The sequence below is a fragment of the Vanellus vanellus genome, assembly GCF_965231255.1.
Source record: "Vanellus vanellus genome assembly, chromosome: 2".
NCBI lineage: Eukaryota > Metazoa > Chordata > Aves > Charadriiformes > Charadriidae > Vanellus > Vanellus vanellus.
Window position 1 is genome coordinate 29,308,618 of NC_138906.1, and position 17,995 is coordinate 29,326,612.

The 17,995-nt window shown below is 39.2% G+C and overlaps 1 protein-coding gene across 1 annotated transcript; it reads left to right on the plus strand.

Moving 5' to 3' along the window:
* Positions 1 to 3,273: 3,273 nt before the first annotated feature.
* MIOS (meiosis regulator for oocyte development) lies at positions 3,274 to 16,541 on the plus strand. The gene is made up of 11 exons (XM_082480105.1): positions 3,274 to 3,284; positions 4,343 to 5,706; positions 5,914 to 6,012; positions 6,972 to 7,229; positions 8,434 to 8,603; positions 9,659 to 9,724; positions 10,384 to 10,542; positions 11,295 to 11,447; positions 12,801 to 13,005; positions 14,098 to 14,227; positions 14,469 to 16,541. The coding sequence occupies exons 2-11, from the start codon at positions 4,410 to 4,412 to the stop codon at positions 14,563 to 14,565; spliced, it is 2,634 nt and encodes an 877-aa protein (XP_082336231.1). The 5' UTR covers positions 3,274 to 3,284; positions 4,343 to 4,409; the 3' UTR covers positions 14,566 to 16,541.
* Positions 16,542 to 17,995: the final 1,454 nt, after the last annotated feature.

The window sequence follows — 17,995 nt, forward strand, 5'->3', positions numbered from 1 at the left end:
ACTTGCCAAGTCAGGCTGAATTAGATCCTTAGTGATTTTTTTTTTATGTGTAAGTTTGTTTAGCCATATCACTTACATGGGACAGAGAAATAGAAAGAGGAGCTATTATGCAATGGTGATGAAGAGATTAATAATCATTTAGGTACAATCTTAAAACTAAAACAAAGTATTCTGCATTGTTTATAAATAAAGATACTGCTATTGGACAAAGGTGCAAATGTAGAGATAGCTATAAGAAAACTAAACATGGAAAATCACAGTGTGGAAAACAGAAGCAGAGACCCAAGAGTTTAGAAGGTTCAGAAACTTTTGAGAAATTCACAGCATCACTGACCAAATACTGTTCCAGCATTTATTTTGAGATCAACATAGGAAATATAATTTGTCTTTGATATAATACACAGAATCAAGGAAAAAATACTCAGAATTACCTTTGACAGGATTTAGTTACGATCCACGTGATAAATCTAAGCAATGACAATAATACCAGTTTTTCAGCATTTTTTTACGTACATAAGTGAGAAAATTTTGAGTTTATCCTATGAGTCTAGGCAATAAGGCCTCAATTGTTCTTCCCCGGGCATTTTTCTAAGTCTACAAAGTCAAACGAAGACTCCTGTTTGGCATCTGTAGAGCTTGGATTAGACTCCACATCCATTTGTAATTCCCATCAGAGAGCACCTTCAAAAAGCAAAGGACGCATCTAGAGAGCGTGTATAGCACACTTCTGTGTAATCGCTGACAGGCTGGGTACCATGCCCTTTTATTAACCTTGCCCAATATTTCCTATTTAAGACTCTAGTTGTCATTGTTTATAGCTTTTTGTAACTTTAAAGACATAAAATGAAACTATCCATGCCAGATGTCTTTCGTCTAAATTTTAGCTGAAGCAACCCATACATTTCCAAGAATGAGGCTAAAGAAAAACAGGCAGTTTTCTTTGGTTAAATAAAATCTGCATCCTCAATGTTTTAGAGCAGTAAGGTATACTTTGAAAAGTGCAGAGCTTAGGGGAAGAGAAAGAAGGTGAAAGAGGGATGTATTTGCTGTAGTTCTTATGCAAATTTATTGAATTTCGGCCTAACTGTAAGCCTTTGAAAAAGGTAATCTGCACCCACCCGTTAAACAATTGAACTGGAACAGGGAAAAGAACTCAGAAAGAGAGAAGCTAGAGGGACCAAATGCAAAAAGCCCTGAACATGAAGGTGATAGCCAGAGTCTGTCCTCGGTGGACCATATTCCTCTGTTGAGCTTGGAATCAGACTACATTTTTCCCAACCTTTTTCATCCCTCTCTAGGGACAGTTCACATAAATGATAACAATCCGGTCTTGCTATCTTTTACTACCTTAGCTCAAGAGGTGATGCCTGGGTGGAAGATTTCAAAACTCACCTGAGAATAAGATCTGATCTTAACGAAGTCAGTGTTTTCTCTGGTAATTACAGCTCTAGTATTAGCCATTCCTTCTGAAATACAAACTTTTTTCTTCTGAAGAAGATATGTTGCTAAGACCTGTAGGGAGAATACCTCCTGTATTCTTTGACAAAATGTCTGCAAGTGATTCCATAAAATACACAAATACATTATGCAATAAAACACTTATTGTAGTTGGTTTAAAGAGTCTGAGTGTTGGAGAATACTACCTTATCTCTGTTATCCGTTACAGTAATTATTCCTTCTTCAAAATGTGTATTCCATATTCTGCCAAAAAATGTCCAGTTTCCATTTCCAGCCACAGGCCCTTATAATGTCTTTATTTGCAAGACTAGAAAGCCCTCCAGTGCCAGGTATTTGCTCCGTTGATAGGTAACAGTTGACAGAATAGATCAGGATATTTATTTTTTTTTTCACACAGAAAACATCAAAAATTGTTTAATTTGTTTTGCTTGCTTCCTGAAGAATTTCAACTTCAGTTAACAAGCCACTGTTAATATTTCAGAGGAATGTTACATCAGTTGTCACCTGCCCTCTTCTGACTACATAAGTGAACCCCCAGCGCACTTGCACGTCTTGTTATTCAGCACTGTCTACTCCACATTGGTGAGAGAAATTTTAGTTGCAGCAACCAGTTCTGCAGATGACAAACAAATCTCAACAATGTCACCAGGTGGAACAGAAATATTATTTCAATGGCACACAATCAGAGAAAGCAAAACTACTCCATACAAAAATTAAAATTTTATTCAGGAAGACATTCAAGACTCACACCAGAAAAAGTTTTAACACCATTTCTTATCAGCCCCACTCATCGGTCATAGCCAACTCTGTCACCGCTTGCAGAAGTACTGGATTTATTGCTCACGCACATGAGAGAATCTGTATTTGCCACTTCGCCAATAGTGAGGCACTCAGAAAAATCAGAAGCCAGGAGCGCTACTGCTACCAGAGAACTTGTGTGTCACACCCCACCTCCCCCATGGGAGGGGCTCTGCAGAGCCATTTAGAAGTCAAAGAAGCAAGAGCAGGTTTCAAAACAGATGCAATTTTCTCAGCTTTTGCCATCTCAGTTGACACCTGTCACATTTTTCAATGTAAATAATACTGCTCTGTGTTCCTACTTACGTGTAAACTTCCACTAATGTGTAAAAATTGCTATCGTTACCACAGTTAGCCCTTTTTCCATGTGCCCTTGGCATGCTTACTGGCACTAACCTTTCAGTGATGACAGGCACTGAACGAGGTTACATCAAGCACAAAGAATATCTCAAGAAATAACACTAGGCGGGTGACAAGTGACCCTTCCCCCGCTCTGTCACCGGTTCGCGGGGTGACCTGGGTTCCTTCAGCCCTACCAATTCTTGTCTCTTTGATTAAAAAAAAACCCAGCTTTTCAACGTCGCTCACGCCTCACGCCCCACCCTCCAGCCCAGCCCAGCCCAGCCCAGCCCGGGGCCTCACACCGCCCAGAGCCCCTGTGTGGCCCTCGCAACCCTTCCCGCTCCCACCGTTGCCTCCGGCAGCGCCCAGGGCAGCGCGGCCCCACAGCGCAGGCGCCGCCCGTGACGCCACCACACCCCAACAGCCGCCGCGGCATGAAGTGGGGTGGGCTCTCACCGACTAATGAAAGAAGCGCGGCCCGAGACCGGAAGTGAGCGCGGGGCTGCGTCCGGCGGAAGACACTCGGCGTGCGCTGACGCGCGCCTTACCTGCCGCCCCGCGCGCCGGAAGCGCAGTAGCTTTTCTTTGCCCGCGCGCCGGAAGCGCCACGGTTTGTCCCTTCCCCGCAACCGGAAGCCCTCGTGCGCCTCCCGCTCTTCCTCTTCAGGCGGCGGGGCCGGCTGGCGGTAGGTCGCCGCCCCTCCCCCGCCCTTCTCCCTCCCCCTCCTCCGCCGGCGGCGGTGTCGGAGGGCCCCGCGGGGTGGGTGAGCAGCTGCCGCGGCCGGTGGAGGGGGGGTGGGTTGGCGGCTGCCCGCGCTCCGGTCTGTTCCCATCGCCGGGGTGTCCCGGTGGGCCTCGGCGGCCTCCGCGGCTCCTGCGTCGCGCTGTCCCTGGGTGGGGAGCAGCGAAGCGGGCCGGGGTGCGGCCAGGGGGCCCTGCCCCCCTCTCCCCGGAGCGCGTAGGAGCCGGGCTGGGGGATAACCAGCAGGCAGACGAAGGAGGCCCGGGAGAAGTAAATAACGCTCCCGTTTCATGCTTCCCAGTCTTGTATGTCCCTTCTTCAATTATAGATATGATCTATGGGGTCTTTTTCTTTCTATGACGGCACAGATAATGGTTCTGAGCATACAGTTGTTAAAAACAGGTATTGGCAGGTATGTAAACCGACGTATGCTGCTAGGTCAAATAGAAATGAAGGCATGGTAATGTTGGGGCAGAAGGTGTGATTAGGAGCAGTAGAATAAGATGAGAAGTGGAAAGTTGTATTTCTGTAGAAATCTTCAAAGATGGCAGGCCTTTCTGGGCAATGGAACAGACCTCAAGCAGACTCTAATTTTTGTCAATTAGTGCACTTCAGTTAGGTGGAGAAATTTTCTTCTACATGCTACATGTTTTAGGAGGTGGCTCTTTACTAGGAGCACACCCACATACCATGCCATATCACATCGCACTTAATGCTTTCTTCCCTAATACTGGTGTGGATTTGTAAACATGGCAAATCCTGTTGACAGTTTGTAGGTGGCTATGTTGGTCTTGTCTCTGTAGGAGACAAAGCAAAAATAAAGTGTACTGTGGGGACAGTGATCTAATGCAGAGAATGCTTAAGGTCTTGGCCTGAAATGTATGTGTTAAACCCTTGGGCTAAAAGTCATTCAGAACCATGTTTTTGTTTGTTTAAAAATGAACTCTGTTTACAAAGGAATTTGGGTTTTGATAACATTCCTTCAAATTATTTTCTCAACAGTTTCCATATGCATGGATATCACCTGACTCTTGCAAGAGCTTAAATTGTGTGTAAACTTCCCCTAAACATGAGTGGCTCCAAACCTGATATTCTGTGGGCCCCACACCATGTTGACAGATTTGTTGTCTGCGATTCAGAATTGAGCCTTTATCACATTGACTCTGCTGTAAGTTCAGAACTCAAGGCAGGGTCCTTGCGGTTATCGGAAGAAACTACAGCTACGTTATTGTCAATAAATTCAGATACACCGTATATGAAATGTGTGGCTTGGTATCCCAAGTATGATCCTGAATGTCTCCTTGCTGTTGGACAGGCCAATGGTCGAGTGGTACTTACTAGCCTCGGTCAAGATCACAACTCAAAATCTAAAGATTTGATAGGCAAAGAGTTTGTTCCCAAACATGCACGGCAATGCAATACCCTTGCGTGGAACCCACTAGATAGCAATTGGCTTGCTGCCGGGTTAGATAAACATCGGGCTGACTTTTCAGTATTAATCTGGGATATCAGTAGCAAATATGCCCCAGAGACTGCAGTTGCTACAGAGAAAGTAAGACTTTCAGCAGGAGATCCAGAAGCAGGACTGGTAGTAACAAAGCCACTGTATGAATTAGGACAGAACGATGCTTGTCTCTCTCTCTGTTGGCTTCCACGGGATCAGAAGCTTCTTTTAGCTGGAATGCATCGAAATCTGGCTATCTTTGATCTGAGGAACACCAGCCAAAAAATATTTGTAAACACCAAGGCTGTCCAAGGAGTGACTGTTGATCCCTATTTCCATGATCGTGTAGCTTCCTTCTATGAAGGTCAGGTTGCCATATGGGATTTAAGAAAGTTTGAAAAGCCAGTTTTGACCTTGACGGAGCAACCAAAACCCTTAACAAAAGTTGCATGGTGTCCAACAAGAACCGGACTGTTAGCTACTTTAACAAGGGATAGTAATATCATTAGACTGTATGACATGCAGCATACTCCCACCCCTATTGGAGATGAAACTGAGCCAACGATAATTGAAAGAAGTGTCCAACCGTGTGAAAACTACATTGCTTCATTTGCCTGGCATCCCACAAGTCAAAATCGAATGGTAGTAGTGACTCCCAATAGGACTATGTCTGACTTCACAGTTTTTGAAAGAATTTCTCTTGCATGGAGCCCAGTGACATCCTTAATGTGGGCTTGTGGACGACATTTATATGAGTGTACAGAAGAGGGAAAAGCTAGTTCCTTGGAAAAAGACATAGCAACCAAAATGCGGCTTAGAGCTTTGTCAAGGTATGGTCTTGATACTGAACAGGTTTGGAGAAATCACCTCCTAGCTGGAAATGAAGATCCTCAGCTGAAATCGCTTTGGTACACTCTGCATTATATCCTTTATTTTACTGTAGTTTATATCCTAAAGAAGTAGTGTGCCTTTATATGTTAACCAGTTACATGAAATGCATGAATGTCTTTAAATATAATGCAACATCCTGTAAATACTTTGCACATGTTAATAGGATATGACTTTTAAATTAAAAAAAAAAGTTTTTCCAACACTTGGGAAAAATTAAGCTTCCTATACATGAAAATACTTATGAAGCAGTATACTGAAGATATGGATCAAAAACTTACAGGAAACAAAGGTCCCTTAGTTTATGCTGGCATTAAATCAATTGTGAAGTCATCTTTGGGTAAGAGTGTTCCAACTTTGATAAGTTCTATTGTATGTTTACAGAATGATGCACACATGGGTCTGTCTTTAAAAAATATTGAAGGAGACTATTTAAAAATACAGAAACACAGTATTTCTGTTTGTGTTTTAATATATGTAAGTTAACAGCTTATATTACAGTAATTTTGAGAATTTTCATTGCTCATTGTTGTCATTGTGGAAAGTCAGTAATCATAAAAACAAAATATCCTCAGAGGTAAAGATTTAACTGAACTATTTCAAACATTTGGGTTTTGACTATGGTGCTGAAAATTCTTGCTCCCCACATAACTTTTCTATTTTTTGAAGTTCCAAATAGAGGTGTAGTTCTAGGAAGCTGACTTTACTGTAGTAAATGTACTAAGTACATTTATATAACTATGTTTAAATATACTGTCTTGTTCTGAAGTGGTAAACACCCCTGGTGCATCTCATTATGCCTCTCATGCGCAGTGAAGTTTTTATTAGTATAATCTATTATTTGAATCTTTCTTTCTCTATTCATTATGTGTCTTACTAATATTTATGCTTCTTGGAGCAAAAAATCTCTTCAGTGTTGGGAAAGTTTCTGGCACGTTGATGCTTGCTGAGAAGAAGAGAACTGATAGAGCAGGTCCTTGACTGTGTATTATGCATTTTCAAATTGAACATACCGATCAATCCTGTCAACTGTAACAAAACCCTCCAAAATCTTAGGAGGCAGAGGAAAGAAAAAAAGACTTAGTGGGGAATATGTGTCAAGTTAGATGCGTGATTTTTAGCTGATAAAAATAATTTTGTGTATGTTGCTCCTTACCATGGAGTTTTTAGTGATGTTGATTTAAAGCACTAAAATATGCTACTCTGCTTTTGTACTCTGTTTTATGTTTGAAATCAAAGCGTTGCGATTGCAATTCAAGTTGTAATTTAAGTATAATTTAACTTATTTCCCATTTCTAGGAACAACAGAGAACCTCAGGCACAGCAGGAGTGGATCTGATAGACAGGCAGATATTATTCAGTATCTGAGTGAGGAAAGATCTTTGGCTTTGCAGCTCTGTGGGTGGATAAAAAAGGGAACTGACTTAGACGTGGAACCTTTTTTAAATTCATTGGAACAGGAAGGAGACTGGGAGCGAGCTGCTGCTGTAGCACTTTTCAACTTGGACATACGGCGAGCAATACAAATTCTAAATAAAGGTGCTTCCTCGGGAAAAGGTGCGTATTGTGTTTAGCATCTTTTATTTTTGGTGTTATATCACCTTAGTAGATTTTGTCTGTAAACAGAATTATGGAAGATAGTCTGGAAAAGATGCCTGTTGTCTTTTAAAATAGTTACTTGAAGTGGTTGTATTGGAGCCTGAGAATCTGACAAATCCTGATCTTTCACTCCTCAGACTATCATATGCCTTACTGTCTTGTTAAAATAGATTGTATGTTTCAGAATTTCCTATTGATACACTCACGACTAGTGTGATCCTTTTATTTTAATGGAATGGCATCTTGGCTAGCTGTCTGCTTCTGTCAGGCTGTATGCAGGTTTCCACCACTGCGATGGCTGTGGAGTAAATGAAATGTAATGTTCAGGGTCTGCAGAAAGCATTTTTTTTTTGAGTAATATTTGGTAAGAGTTGCAGTATATGAGAGGAAAGTTAAGATACCGGAGCCAGGAAGTTGTTTTGTTCTGTTTTCCTGCCGATATTTCTCCTACAACTCTGATTTGCATCTGTGTTCTCTTATTAAATTTAAAATGCTCTCTTGCCAATAAAGTGGGTGGGTAAGACATGAAGGGAACTGTTAAGGTTCTTTTCTATTTTATATTGTCCCTTTTTGGTGGGGGGAAGTGTGTGAGTGCTTTCCATAGAGAAGGCTCAGAGTGGAGACTCGCTATCTTCAAATTAAAAAATAAAATCAAACTTTCTGACAGAATAAATATTTAGATGAAATAGATTTAATGTTTTTAGGAAACTTGCTAACTTGAAGCTGCTATATGCAATGGTCATCCTCCAACTAGGTCCATTAAGTGATGGCTATATATACAGTCCTATCTTTTCATTCCTTGTGGATATGAATTATGGTAATGACAATCTTTTATGATAGCGATAGGAATATATTTAGCAGTTCAAAACTACTTCAAAATACTTGAACCAGTGTGATGTTGCCTAAAGTGTAACTGAGACTGTCACGCATGTGGGCTTGTGACTTTTAGAGCTGTTAGCTTACCTGGATGGAGGGATTTAAAGTATAAACTAAAAAATGCTGGTGTACGCACATTTATTTTAGCTAGTGTTAATTCATTTTGTCTTGCATCCTGACAAAACGTTCTGTTTTAAACTGACGCTTTCAATTATAGTTTTAATAGGATTTTTTTTTTAAGTACTTAACTTGAATATTGTTTCACTTATTATTTTTAATAAATCAGGTGATCTGAACCTTAATGTAGTAGCAATGGCTCTATCCGGCTACACAGATGAGAAGAACTCACTTTGGAGAGAAATGTGCAGTACTCTAAGACTGCAGTTGAACAATCCCTACTTGTGTGCAATGTTTGCCTTCCTGACAAGTGAGTCTGGTTCATATGATGGTGTTTTGGTGAGTAAATTTCTCTTACGTTAAAATTCTTTTAAGTAATAGGTGCGTATATACATACACACACCTATGTAGGGGAAGTGCTATATACCCCATGAATTAACTGAATTAGAATGTATTATTTTCTTCTGATGCTGGCAGATAACATTTTTTTCTGCTAAACAGACATCTCACAGTAGTGAATGTTACTTTAGTGAACAAAATATGCATAAGCAGCCAAAATATCCAATGTAGTTCACGCATTTTTTCGAGGAAATTTTTTTTAGCATGGAGTTATTAAACCACTAGAAATACATTATCAAAATAATTTAAGCAGGGGGAAGAAAAGGGGAGAGAGGTTAATAATGGAAATGCACAAAACGGAATAAATGCAGGGAAGTTTGCAGAACTTTCATCAAGCTATATTTGCATTCAATTGTATTTTAATTTTTCCTGTTTACTTGTTACAATAATTTCACCGTGTTGAAACATTAAACAGAACAGTTTCACATCTTCTGAAATTGGTATAAAATTGCCTTGTGAAGAGCAAACTAAATCTAGAATTATGAGATACTTTGAGCCTTTGGAGAAGTAACATACTTGATCCTTGGTTAGAGAAAAACAGAAATACTTGATTCAGTAGAAATTATTTAGCTGAAGGGAGGACTGCTGTAATGCAACAGGGTAATTTGCCTAAACCTGTTGAAAACAAAGTTGTCATAATATGATGCTTTTAGGGTATTAAAAAAATAAGAATCCCAGAGGAGAGAAACCTGAGTCTTTTTTTTTCCTTTCTTCAAGAGAGAATGTTCTTGTTCTGTGGATGTTAGGTAATAATTTTATAGTTGTTTTTTATTGATGAATTGGAAACTGACAGATCGTAAGTTTTTTTTTTAATTTTTACTTCAGTGAGACCTGTTGAAGTTTGCATAGCTTTCTTCAGATGTGATGTTTTCTTTGTACACAATCAATATAGTATTAGTTATACGGTAGTGCAAATGTTGTGACTTTTACAAACAACGTATTGAAAAAGTGGAAACTTGCATGTGATGGTAGTATTCCCATTTTTCTCTCCAAAGTATGAAAATAATGTAGCTGTACGAGACAGAGTGGCATTTGCCTGCAAGTTTCTCAATGATGCTCAGGTAAGTTTGTGGCTGCACATTTAAACAAACTGTTAACTGGGCTTTATTTAGAAGTGGAAGAAACTCGGGGGTGGAGTGGTGAACAGTGCAAACAATGAATCATGAATGATTTGTTTTTTCTGATCACAGTAGGATATAAGGTATGGTATAATCTGGTCTTCAGTTTGTACCTTCAGCTTGATTTTTGTTTATTTTTCTTGTTTGTGTGTTTTCTTGATTAGTACTCATGACATGCTAGTTTATTAAAGCTACTGCATTACCTGTATGTCTGTTTTAGTGGGGAGTATTTGTACTTATTCAGTATTTATTTCCAGATATTTATGTTCTCTTGAATCGAGGCTTGGTTTTACTGCATTAATGTTTTCTTTTAAATTCACTGAAGTATTTAAAGAATACATAACCTCCATCTTTGCACTTCCTGTCAAGAGGCTTAAAGTTTGCCGATAAATATTTGAATTCTTGCAATATAGCGGATATAGCCGTATAACTTTTTCTGCGTAACATCCGGCACATGGCATATTCAGTTAGCAGCAGACAGTCTTAAAGAAAGCTATTCAAATTGTGAAAAGTTTTGTCATATGCCAACATAAATGAGTTAGGAAGGGATGAACAGATTGTAAAAGTTGAGTAGGTAAGTAACTTTTTTTTTTTTTTAATAGCTGAACAGGTTTATTGAAAAGCTAACGAATGAAATGAAAGATGCTGGGAATTTGGAGGGAATACTGTTAACAGGGCTGACAAAAGATGGAGTTGACTTGATGGAAAGTTATGTTGACAGAACCGGAGATGTCCAAACAGCAAGCTATTGCATGCTACAGGTTAGTGTTTCACTCGAAAATAAATCTTTATAGAAGAGAACTAAACATAGTTTCTTTAGCAATATAATACTGAATGTTGTGAACTAAAATGTATTTTCTATAATAAATTGGGACAATATATAGCATGCCTGTTTTGCGGAATCATTTGAAACACTCAATGTTAACTGTAAACATGTATCTTCAGTCCCTCTGGTTGAGATAGCTTGAGGAGATAGTAGGGGAAAGAGGCAAAAAGAAAATATAGTCCTTGTCACTAGCTGAACTGGGAATACCCGTTCCCCTGCTTATTGCTGGTGTGTTTCCTGAGAGGGTCAGTATTTTTTTTGCTTCCACAATTTTGAGAAAACTGAGGTGAGGTTTTTTGTTTGTCTGTAGGCTTGGGGTTTGTTTTTATGATGGATTTGTCTGGGCCTTTACACAGTTGCAGCTGTTGCCAGCACTGTGTTTAACTGCATGTGTAATCATAACGATACAGACTGTGATCTGAGGCAGAATTTTATAATCCTTGATATGACAGACACAATTTTTTAGGAGGATATGGCAGCACAAGTATTTTCAACCAGAGAGGCAGACAGAGGAAAAATTTTATCAAATTTGCATTACAGTTTAACAGAAAATTAATCTTTTTCTAGACAAATGACACTGTATTATTTCTCATATCTTCTAGTATGCTTTGTAAAGCCTTTTGAAAAAGTGAATAGTATGTATTGTGTATCTTCAGCGTGTGTGACATTTTTTCCTGCCTGCTTTAGGGTTCCCCATCAGACGTACTTAAGGATGAGAGGGTTCAGTACTGGATTGAGAACTACAGGAATCTTTTAGACGCTTGGAGATTTTGGCATAAACGTGCAGAATTTGATATCCATAGGAGTAAGCTGGATCCCAGTTCAAAACCTTTAGCCCAGGTAAAAGTAATTCTGATAGGAAGTATGACCAGTCCAGAAAGGAAGGTGGCATGGTACTTCTATAGAAAAAAGCTGCTGGCTGCACCCTGGCTTTTATGAGGTTTCACGTGCAAAAGAAAGATTTCAACTAAGGCTGCCCTTAAAAAAGTAGCTGTGTTTTTTTCAAAATACTTTTTTAGAAAGGACTTGATAACTGTTTGGATGAGAGAGTGCAGAAATATGGTTAACAAATCTACATTCCTTCATATCTAATCTAGGAAATAAGTTCCCTAACATTTAATTCATGGGTTGTTTTTTTTTTTTTTTTCTTTTCTTAAAGCTCTCTCTTTCAAATAACAGGTTCTCTTTCAGAAACTGTAACTTTTCAACACTTTTTCTGGGGAAACTGTTTTTTTTTCCTCCTATGTTGAAAAACAAAATCAGAGATGTATCATCCAGCTGAATTCAGCATCAGGGTGAGGATGATGCTGAAACCAGGGAATTAAATCAAGAACCAGTTCAAACTGGCTCTGTTTTAATTGAAGTGAACCTCAAAAGCTGTTTTGAAGCCCTTGAACCTTAAACTAAAAGTGAACAGCAGCAACTTTTATTATCAGTTCTTGAACATAAGCTAAACCAAAAACTAATGCCCTGTCCAAATGCTACCTAGGTAACATCTGGTGGCATTTTCAGCCAACGTGGCCTTACCACAGCACCTTCCACTCTCTCATGTCTGCCAAGTATGTGAATTATGAGCCTTAGGGCCCAAGGGGTTCTGAGGAAAGCTATTTTTTAATTTGTGTGTCTGTCACAGATGTTTAAAGAGAGTTGCATCTGTACTGCTCCGAGTGGGAGGGAGCTGAGTTTACTGCTTATTTCTTATGTGACCAACGTAAATAGCCCCAAAAGAGTTTAAAATATGTGCTCCTTGGTATCAAGTCACAACTTATGGCATAAGGTATGCAGATAAAGATTGTTAGGAAGATCCTCCTGTTGGGGACTCTAGAGTGGGTCACCTGACTATAAGGAGGGAGAGACCAGATTTAATTATACAGTAAGTAGAATAAACTTAATTTATTTCATTACTGCAGATACAGCTTTTTATTATCTTAAATAATACCATTCCGAGTTTTAGCAATTGTGCATGTTTTTATGTGCTTTTGAGGTAAGTGAGCATCATTAAGGTGTACTTCTTAGGACTGTGTGCCACATCTATAAAGCCAAGATGTTAGCAACTCCTTCACAAGTAGCCTTGGCTTTCCAGGGCACTCTCTAGAATATATAGTAAATAAGTGCTAGCTTGAATGAATTCACTTACAGGTGTAGCAAAAGCAGACCCAAACAAAAAAAATAATGGGCTTTTGTTCTCTTTAGGTGTTTGTGAGTTGCAATTTCTGTGGAAAATCAATATCCTACAGCTGTTCAGCTATTCCTCATCAGGGGCGAGGTTTTAGCCAATATGGCGTAAGTGGCTCACCAACTAAGTCAAAAGTTACAAGCTGTCCCGGTTGCCGTAAACCCCTTCCTCGCTGTGCACTTTGCTTGATAAATATGGGAACACCAGTTTCCAGCTGTCCAGGTATGACATAGTGGGTTTTAGTTATTCAGCTAGAGTACTAGTGAGAGGCCCAATTAGCGGTTCCTGTTGGAAGATCTTCTATTGCACCTTTTTCCTTCTCTTTGTACTCATACTGTAAATATTCATACTCATAGTTTTGAGGGAGGAAGACCATAATTGAAAACTTGTTTACATCCCATCTGATTTTATGATGAAACCTATGCCTCAGTTCTTTGGTGTCAGACAGTATGCACAGTTACTTAGTTCTGACAGTTTTCCCAGTGAGATTGTCAGTGAAATTCCATGGTTAGACAGATGAAAAGATTCAAGTATTGTGGTGGTCAATATTGTGAGCTTTAAAACTGTAAAAATGGGAAGTGTGTTTTCTTAGGATGAATTGTAGGGACACTACGGAATTCTTGGAAAGTAAATTAATTGATTTTTAGCTGGAAGAGGAAGGGAGAAATTTAATGTGGTATACTGTCTGTCACTAAGCGTGAAAGAATGTGGGGGTCATGCTGTCACAGCTAAGAAATGTTATGACTAGAATCTTTTGGTTCTAAATGTCTTGGCCTCAGCATTATACAAGGTCTAAATGAAACTGATTTTGTCCATATTTTTAGGTCAGTCTTGCTATAAAGCCACGAGCAGGTGTGCAGTTGTCATCTACTTACGTATCTCTTCTCATTCTTTCACTGATCTGTGTTATGACTTCTGTATTGTAATTGTTCCAATTCCTAACTTAGATTTTGTTGATTTTTCTAAAGCAGAACATTTCATGTGCAGTAAAACAGGCCCATAATTCACTGGAACATAAATCAATCACTGAAACATAAATCACCGTTGAAAGAGATTATGTCTGTAAAATTTGCTTAATAGGCAAGTTTAGCATGTCCGTAAGATATGAAACGACAGCTCAGCAATAGAATTCTTGTTCTGGCATTTCACCAGTTCTTGTAATAATTTTATTGACTTCTCTTTTAAAATCAGGCCACTTCTTCACATAGTGTTCTTAATTTCAGATTTATTCTAATACTGTTACTGGGACTGAAATATAAATGAAGCATAATGATTTACAAGCATATTTGTGGGGTTGGGTTTGCCTCTGCACAGGAGGATCCAAGTCAGACGAAAAAGTGGATCTTAGCAAAGACAAGAAGTTAGCCCAGTTCAACAACTGGTTTACTTGGTGTCACAACTGTAGGCACGGCGGACATGCTGGGCACATGCTTAGCTGGTTCAGGTAAGTTGATGTTAAAATCTTTCTTATTTTGCTTGTGTATTCTGCACCGAGTAGGACATGCCTCCTTTGCTGTATCTATCATTATAATGTTTTGTTGGCTTAGAACATATGCAAAACTTTACTATGACATTGAGTTTTTCTGAGATACTATGTCCCTTCACATACTTAAATGTATATATCACAAAAATCTTGCTAGTTTTATTTTACCTGTTTTTTCTTTTTTTCTGCTATTGCTATCTAGGGACCATACTGAGTGCCCAGTTTCTGCCTGCTCTTGTAAGTGTATGCAGCTGGATACAACAGGGAATCTCATTCCAGCAGAGACTGTCCAGGCATAAATATCCTTTGAAAATGTGGGGCTCTCTTAATGGATGTCCATCATAGTCCAAGCATATATTTTAGACAAAGGTCATTTGTGACTTACTGACTGTGAAAAAATAAATTGCTATCAGATTAGTAAAATGACGTGTGTATGACTGTGCTTGGTAGAAACAGGTATTCCTGAAATGAGCCTCTGGGTATAGTATGTGGTCCTTGTTCAGAGGATTGAAGCACTTTCATTCACAAGCACTCCTCGAACTGTGGACTCTTTGGATTGGCTAAAATTCAAAGAACTTTATTAAAAAGTTTTCAGGGTAATGTTGATCAGCCCTTGTATTTGTTTTCTAAAGAAAGCAGTGTTTATATGCTGTGAAAGTGAGCCTTCAAAATAAACACCTGGAAAGTGTTCTTCAGAAGATCACAAAATGATGCTGTGGATTCCTCTGTTCATTGTTTGATCACACCTTCTTGTATGCAAATGACCGTTTCCTTCTAAGTTCATTCAAAGTGCCACTGTTAATTGTGTTCTAAAAATTTTTATTTTAAAGAAAAATCCATTTCTTTTTGTTCCCAGGTTTTGTTAATAGTAAAGCAATATCTTTGCAATTCAAGGTCTTATTTAATTTACCTACATACCTAGCTGATGTGAATTTTAATGCTAAAGAATTTGGGGGTTTTGCCTCCTAGCGACGTCTATATTCTAGAGAAGATCTCCCTGACAAGTCATATGTCTGTTTCAGTGCAGAGTGCAGGCGAACTATAGGAGGCTTCATTTGATAGATTAATTTCTAACATAGTACTGTGAGGATCTGAAATCTCAAGGACCGGAGACTTGTAAATATTTAAGTTTTTAAACTACATGCTGAGTTTTGACTACAAAAATATTTGAAGACTTTTGGATAATCGGCATTTCCCTCTATGTCTGAAGTATGCTGGGAGGTGTGAAAACCTATGTTAAGTCCTGCTTCTGGTCACTAGTGGACACCAGCCTGCTCCCAAAAAGCTCCACAATGTTAGGTCATTGACTAGAAGTAGTTCTGGGTATGTTATCAGCTGGAATTAAGATTATTTATTAACTTAAGAGAGAGTCAATGATATTTTGCTAGTACTGTGCTAGGAGCTAATCAGTATTGTTGTCCTTGATTTTGTAGGCAACAAAATTCACTCAAATTAGGGAAAAAAACCCAAACCTGTTTTAAGGTATTTGATAATAACATCAGTTTACTTGGTGTGTGTTTATTTACAAGTAGAAACAGTATATGAGTTACTTAACACTTGTGTGCTATGAAATACTAAATGGAATGCTAGCAATAAACTGGTACCGTATTGCCAGGACTGTGAAAATCGGTGTTTTAAAAGAGAATATATTGTAATACACCACTAGTTCAAAGTGCTCCAGTGTAGTTGCAACAAGATAAAATGTAGAAACATTTTCTGTAGATGTACATGATTACAATTCAGGACTTTCGGTTATATTTTCTGATTTAGCATTAGTGTTATTATTACATCTGCTACATTTGTTCTGATCTAAAATTCTTGCCTAATTGACAAAGATCTTTTTTAAAGTTAAAAATCCAAGAGGTACTTGATATTTGTAGGCATGGGAGAGTGGTTACTTTTTTTTCTTGCTAGAATATTTATTTCTCTTTCCAGTATTTTTGCACACTTTATGTTGCTGTTGAAGAGTTCTTCAAAATTTATAAACTGGGGTTTAATGTATGATACTCTATTTATATAAATACAGGCAATAAAACTTCTGCTTTATGGAAATGAGGATTTGTAAGTGTCAAGGATATGTTTTTATTCCTCTGTAGTAACAATGTTTAGTAAATTTTCCTGATAAATTCCATGTCCAGGTGAATGCAACTACTAACTTGCAATGTCTCATTTTCTTATGTAAAGAAAACTCAATTTATAACATTTTTGACTTGACTATACATGTTTGTGTCAAATTTTATCACTTCATTAAATTAGATGCTTTCTTTGATACTCAGCATGTCTTTGAAATGTTTTGTATTATGAATGTGTGCATATTCTGGGAACAGTATAACTACCAGTTTTGGGTGTTGTGATTGCTGATCAAGCTTTCACGCCAGTAATTACACTATTTGCAAAAAAGAGGTGTATGTTTTTTAATGATCAGATTTTTTCCTTGTTTTGCTTTTAAATTAATAAAGCTGTGGTTTTGGGGGTGATCTGTTGTCGTCTAACAAAAAGTATAGCTACAGGTACTTTATTAGCTGCAGTTACTTTTACATTTACTGTCCTCTGATATCTGCTCGACCCTGATAGTGTTAACTAGATGAAGGTGGCCTTGCATGCGAAAATGTTTTGACCCTATGGTTCATGCTGATTACATTTCATTATCGTAATTTCATTATATGCTCCAGCCTTGCCTCCCTTCCCTGATTAAGCACAAGCACTTTCTCATTGTATGCACAGGCTGCTTGCACACGAGCACATAAGTTGTGCATGAGTCCATGCCCGAGCAAGGACAGCAGAGCACGTCTGATGCAGCCCAAGCATCCTGCACGGTACTTCACTGCACAGCTGCATTCTGGTGGCCTCCCTCATGATCCCCACCAGAACTGAGAATTCCCCAAGAGAATTTGCCTTGTGACTCCACACAAGGGCTGGTGGGATGCAGCTCTGCCATTGCCCTCCCAGAGTGCAGATTCGTCCAACCCATGCGTAGGTTCCCTAAATAAAACTCTCCATCACCTCTGTTTCCTAATTTTTATTTGCAGTTTAGCATGCTGGACAGCTAAAACAGACTGATGGCTTAAGAATTATTTTTCAAAACATAGCTCTCCAAAACTTATTTAATGAAGACTGGACCACCTAGCAGGCAGGCAGCCTAAAGCTGCCTCTTGTTTTTGAAGCAATTAGTAACCAGCTTTTGCTAAAGCCTAACCTCCACTGCAGCCAAGGGAGCCCAGTTTGAGACCTGCTCAATCTCCTCTCTTTTCCAACAGCTGTCTTGCCCAATCTGTGCTTCCCTGTGTCTCTGGCAGACACCCCTTCTATACAAGATTCATTTTTTTCCAGTTATGCTTACTTACATCAGGATCCTGCCAACTATGCCAGATGTTACAGGAGAAGGCAACATGATGGTTTCCCCCATGTTGATGTTAGGAGGGGTGCTCCAAACGTTCCCTTAACAAGGGCAGGGAAAAAGGTGCCAGGTCCCAGAAGTCAGTCACAAGTGTTGTGGGAGCAGTAGGCTTGTTGTCCTGCTCCAAGAGACAGGAACCTCTCCCAGTCAGCTGCAATTACATTATTCACTTCATACCCCCCTTTTCTCTTCCAGGGTCCCACCCTTTACTGCCCTCGTGTCCTCCCAAAGAAGCCACCAGCTCCTACTCACACCTTCCATTACTCGCCCTGGTTTTGGTATAGTTGCGCTGGTGACTCTCCTTCTGCCAGCCATCCACAAAGCCACTATTT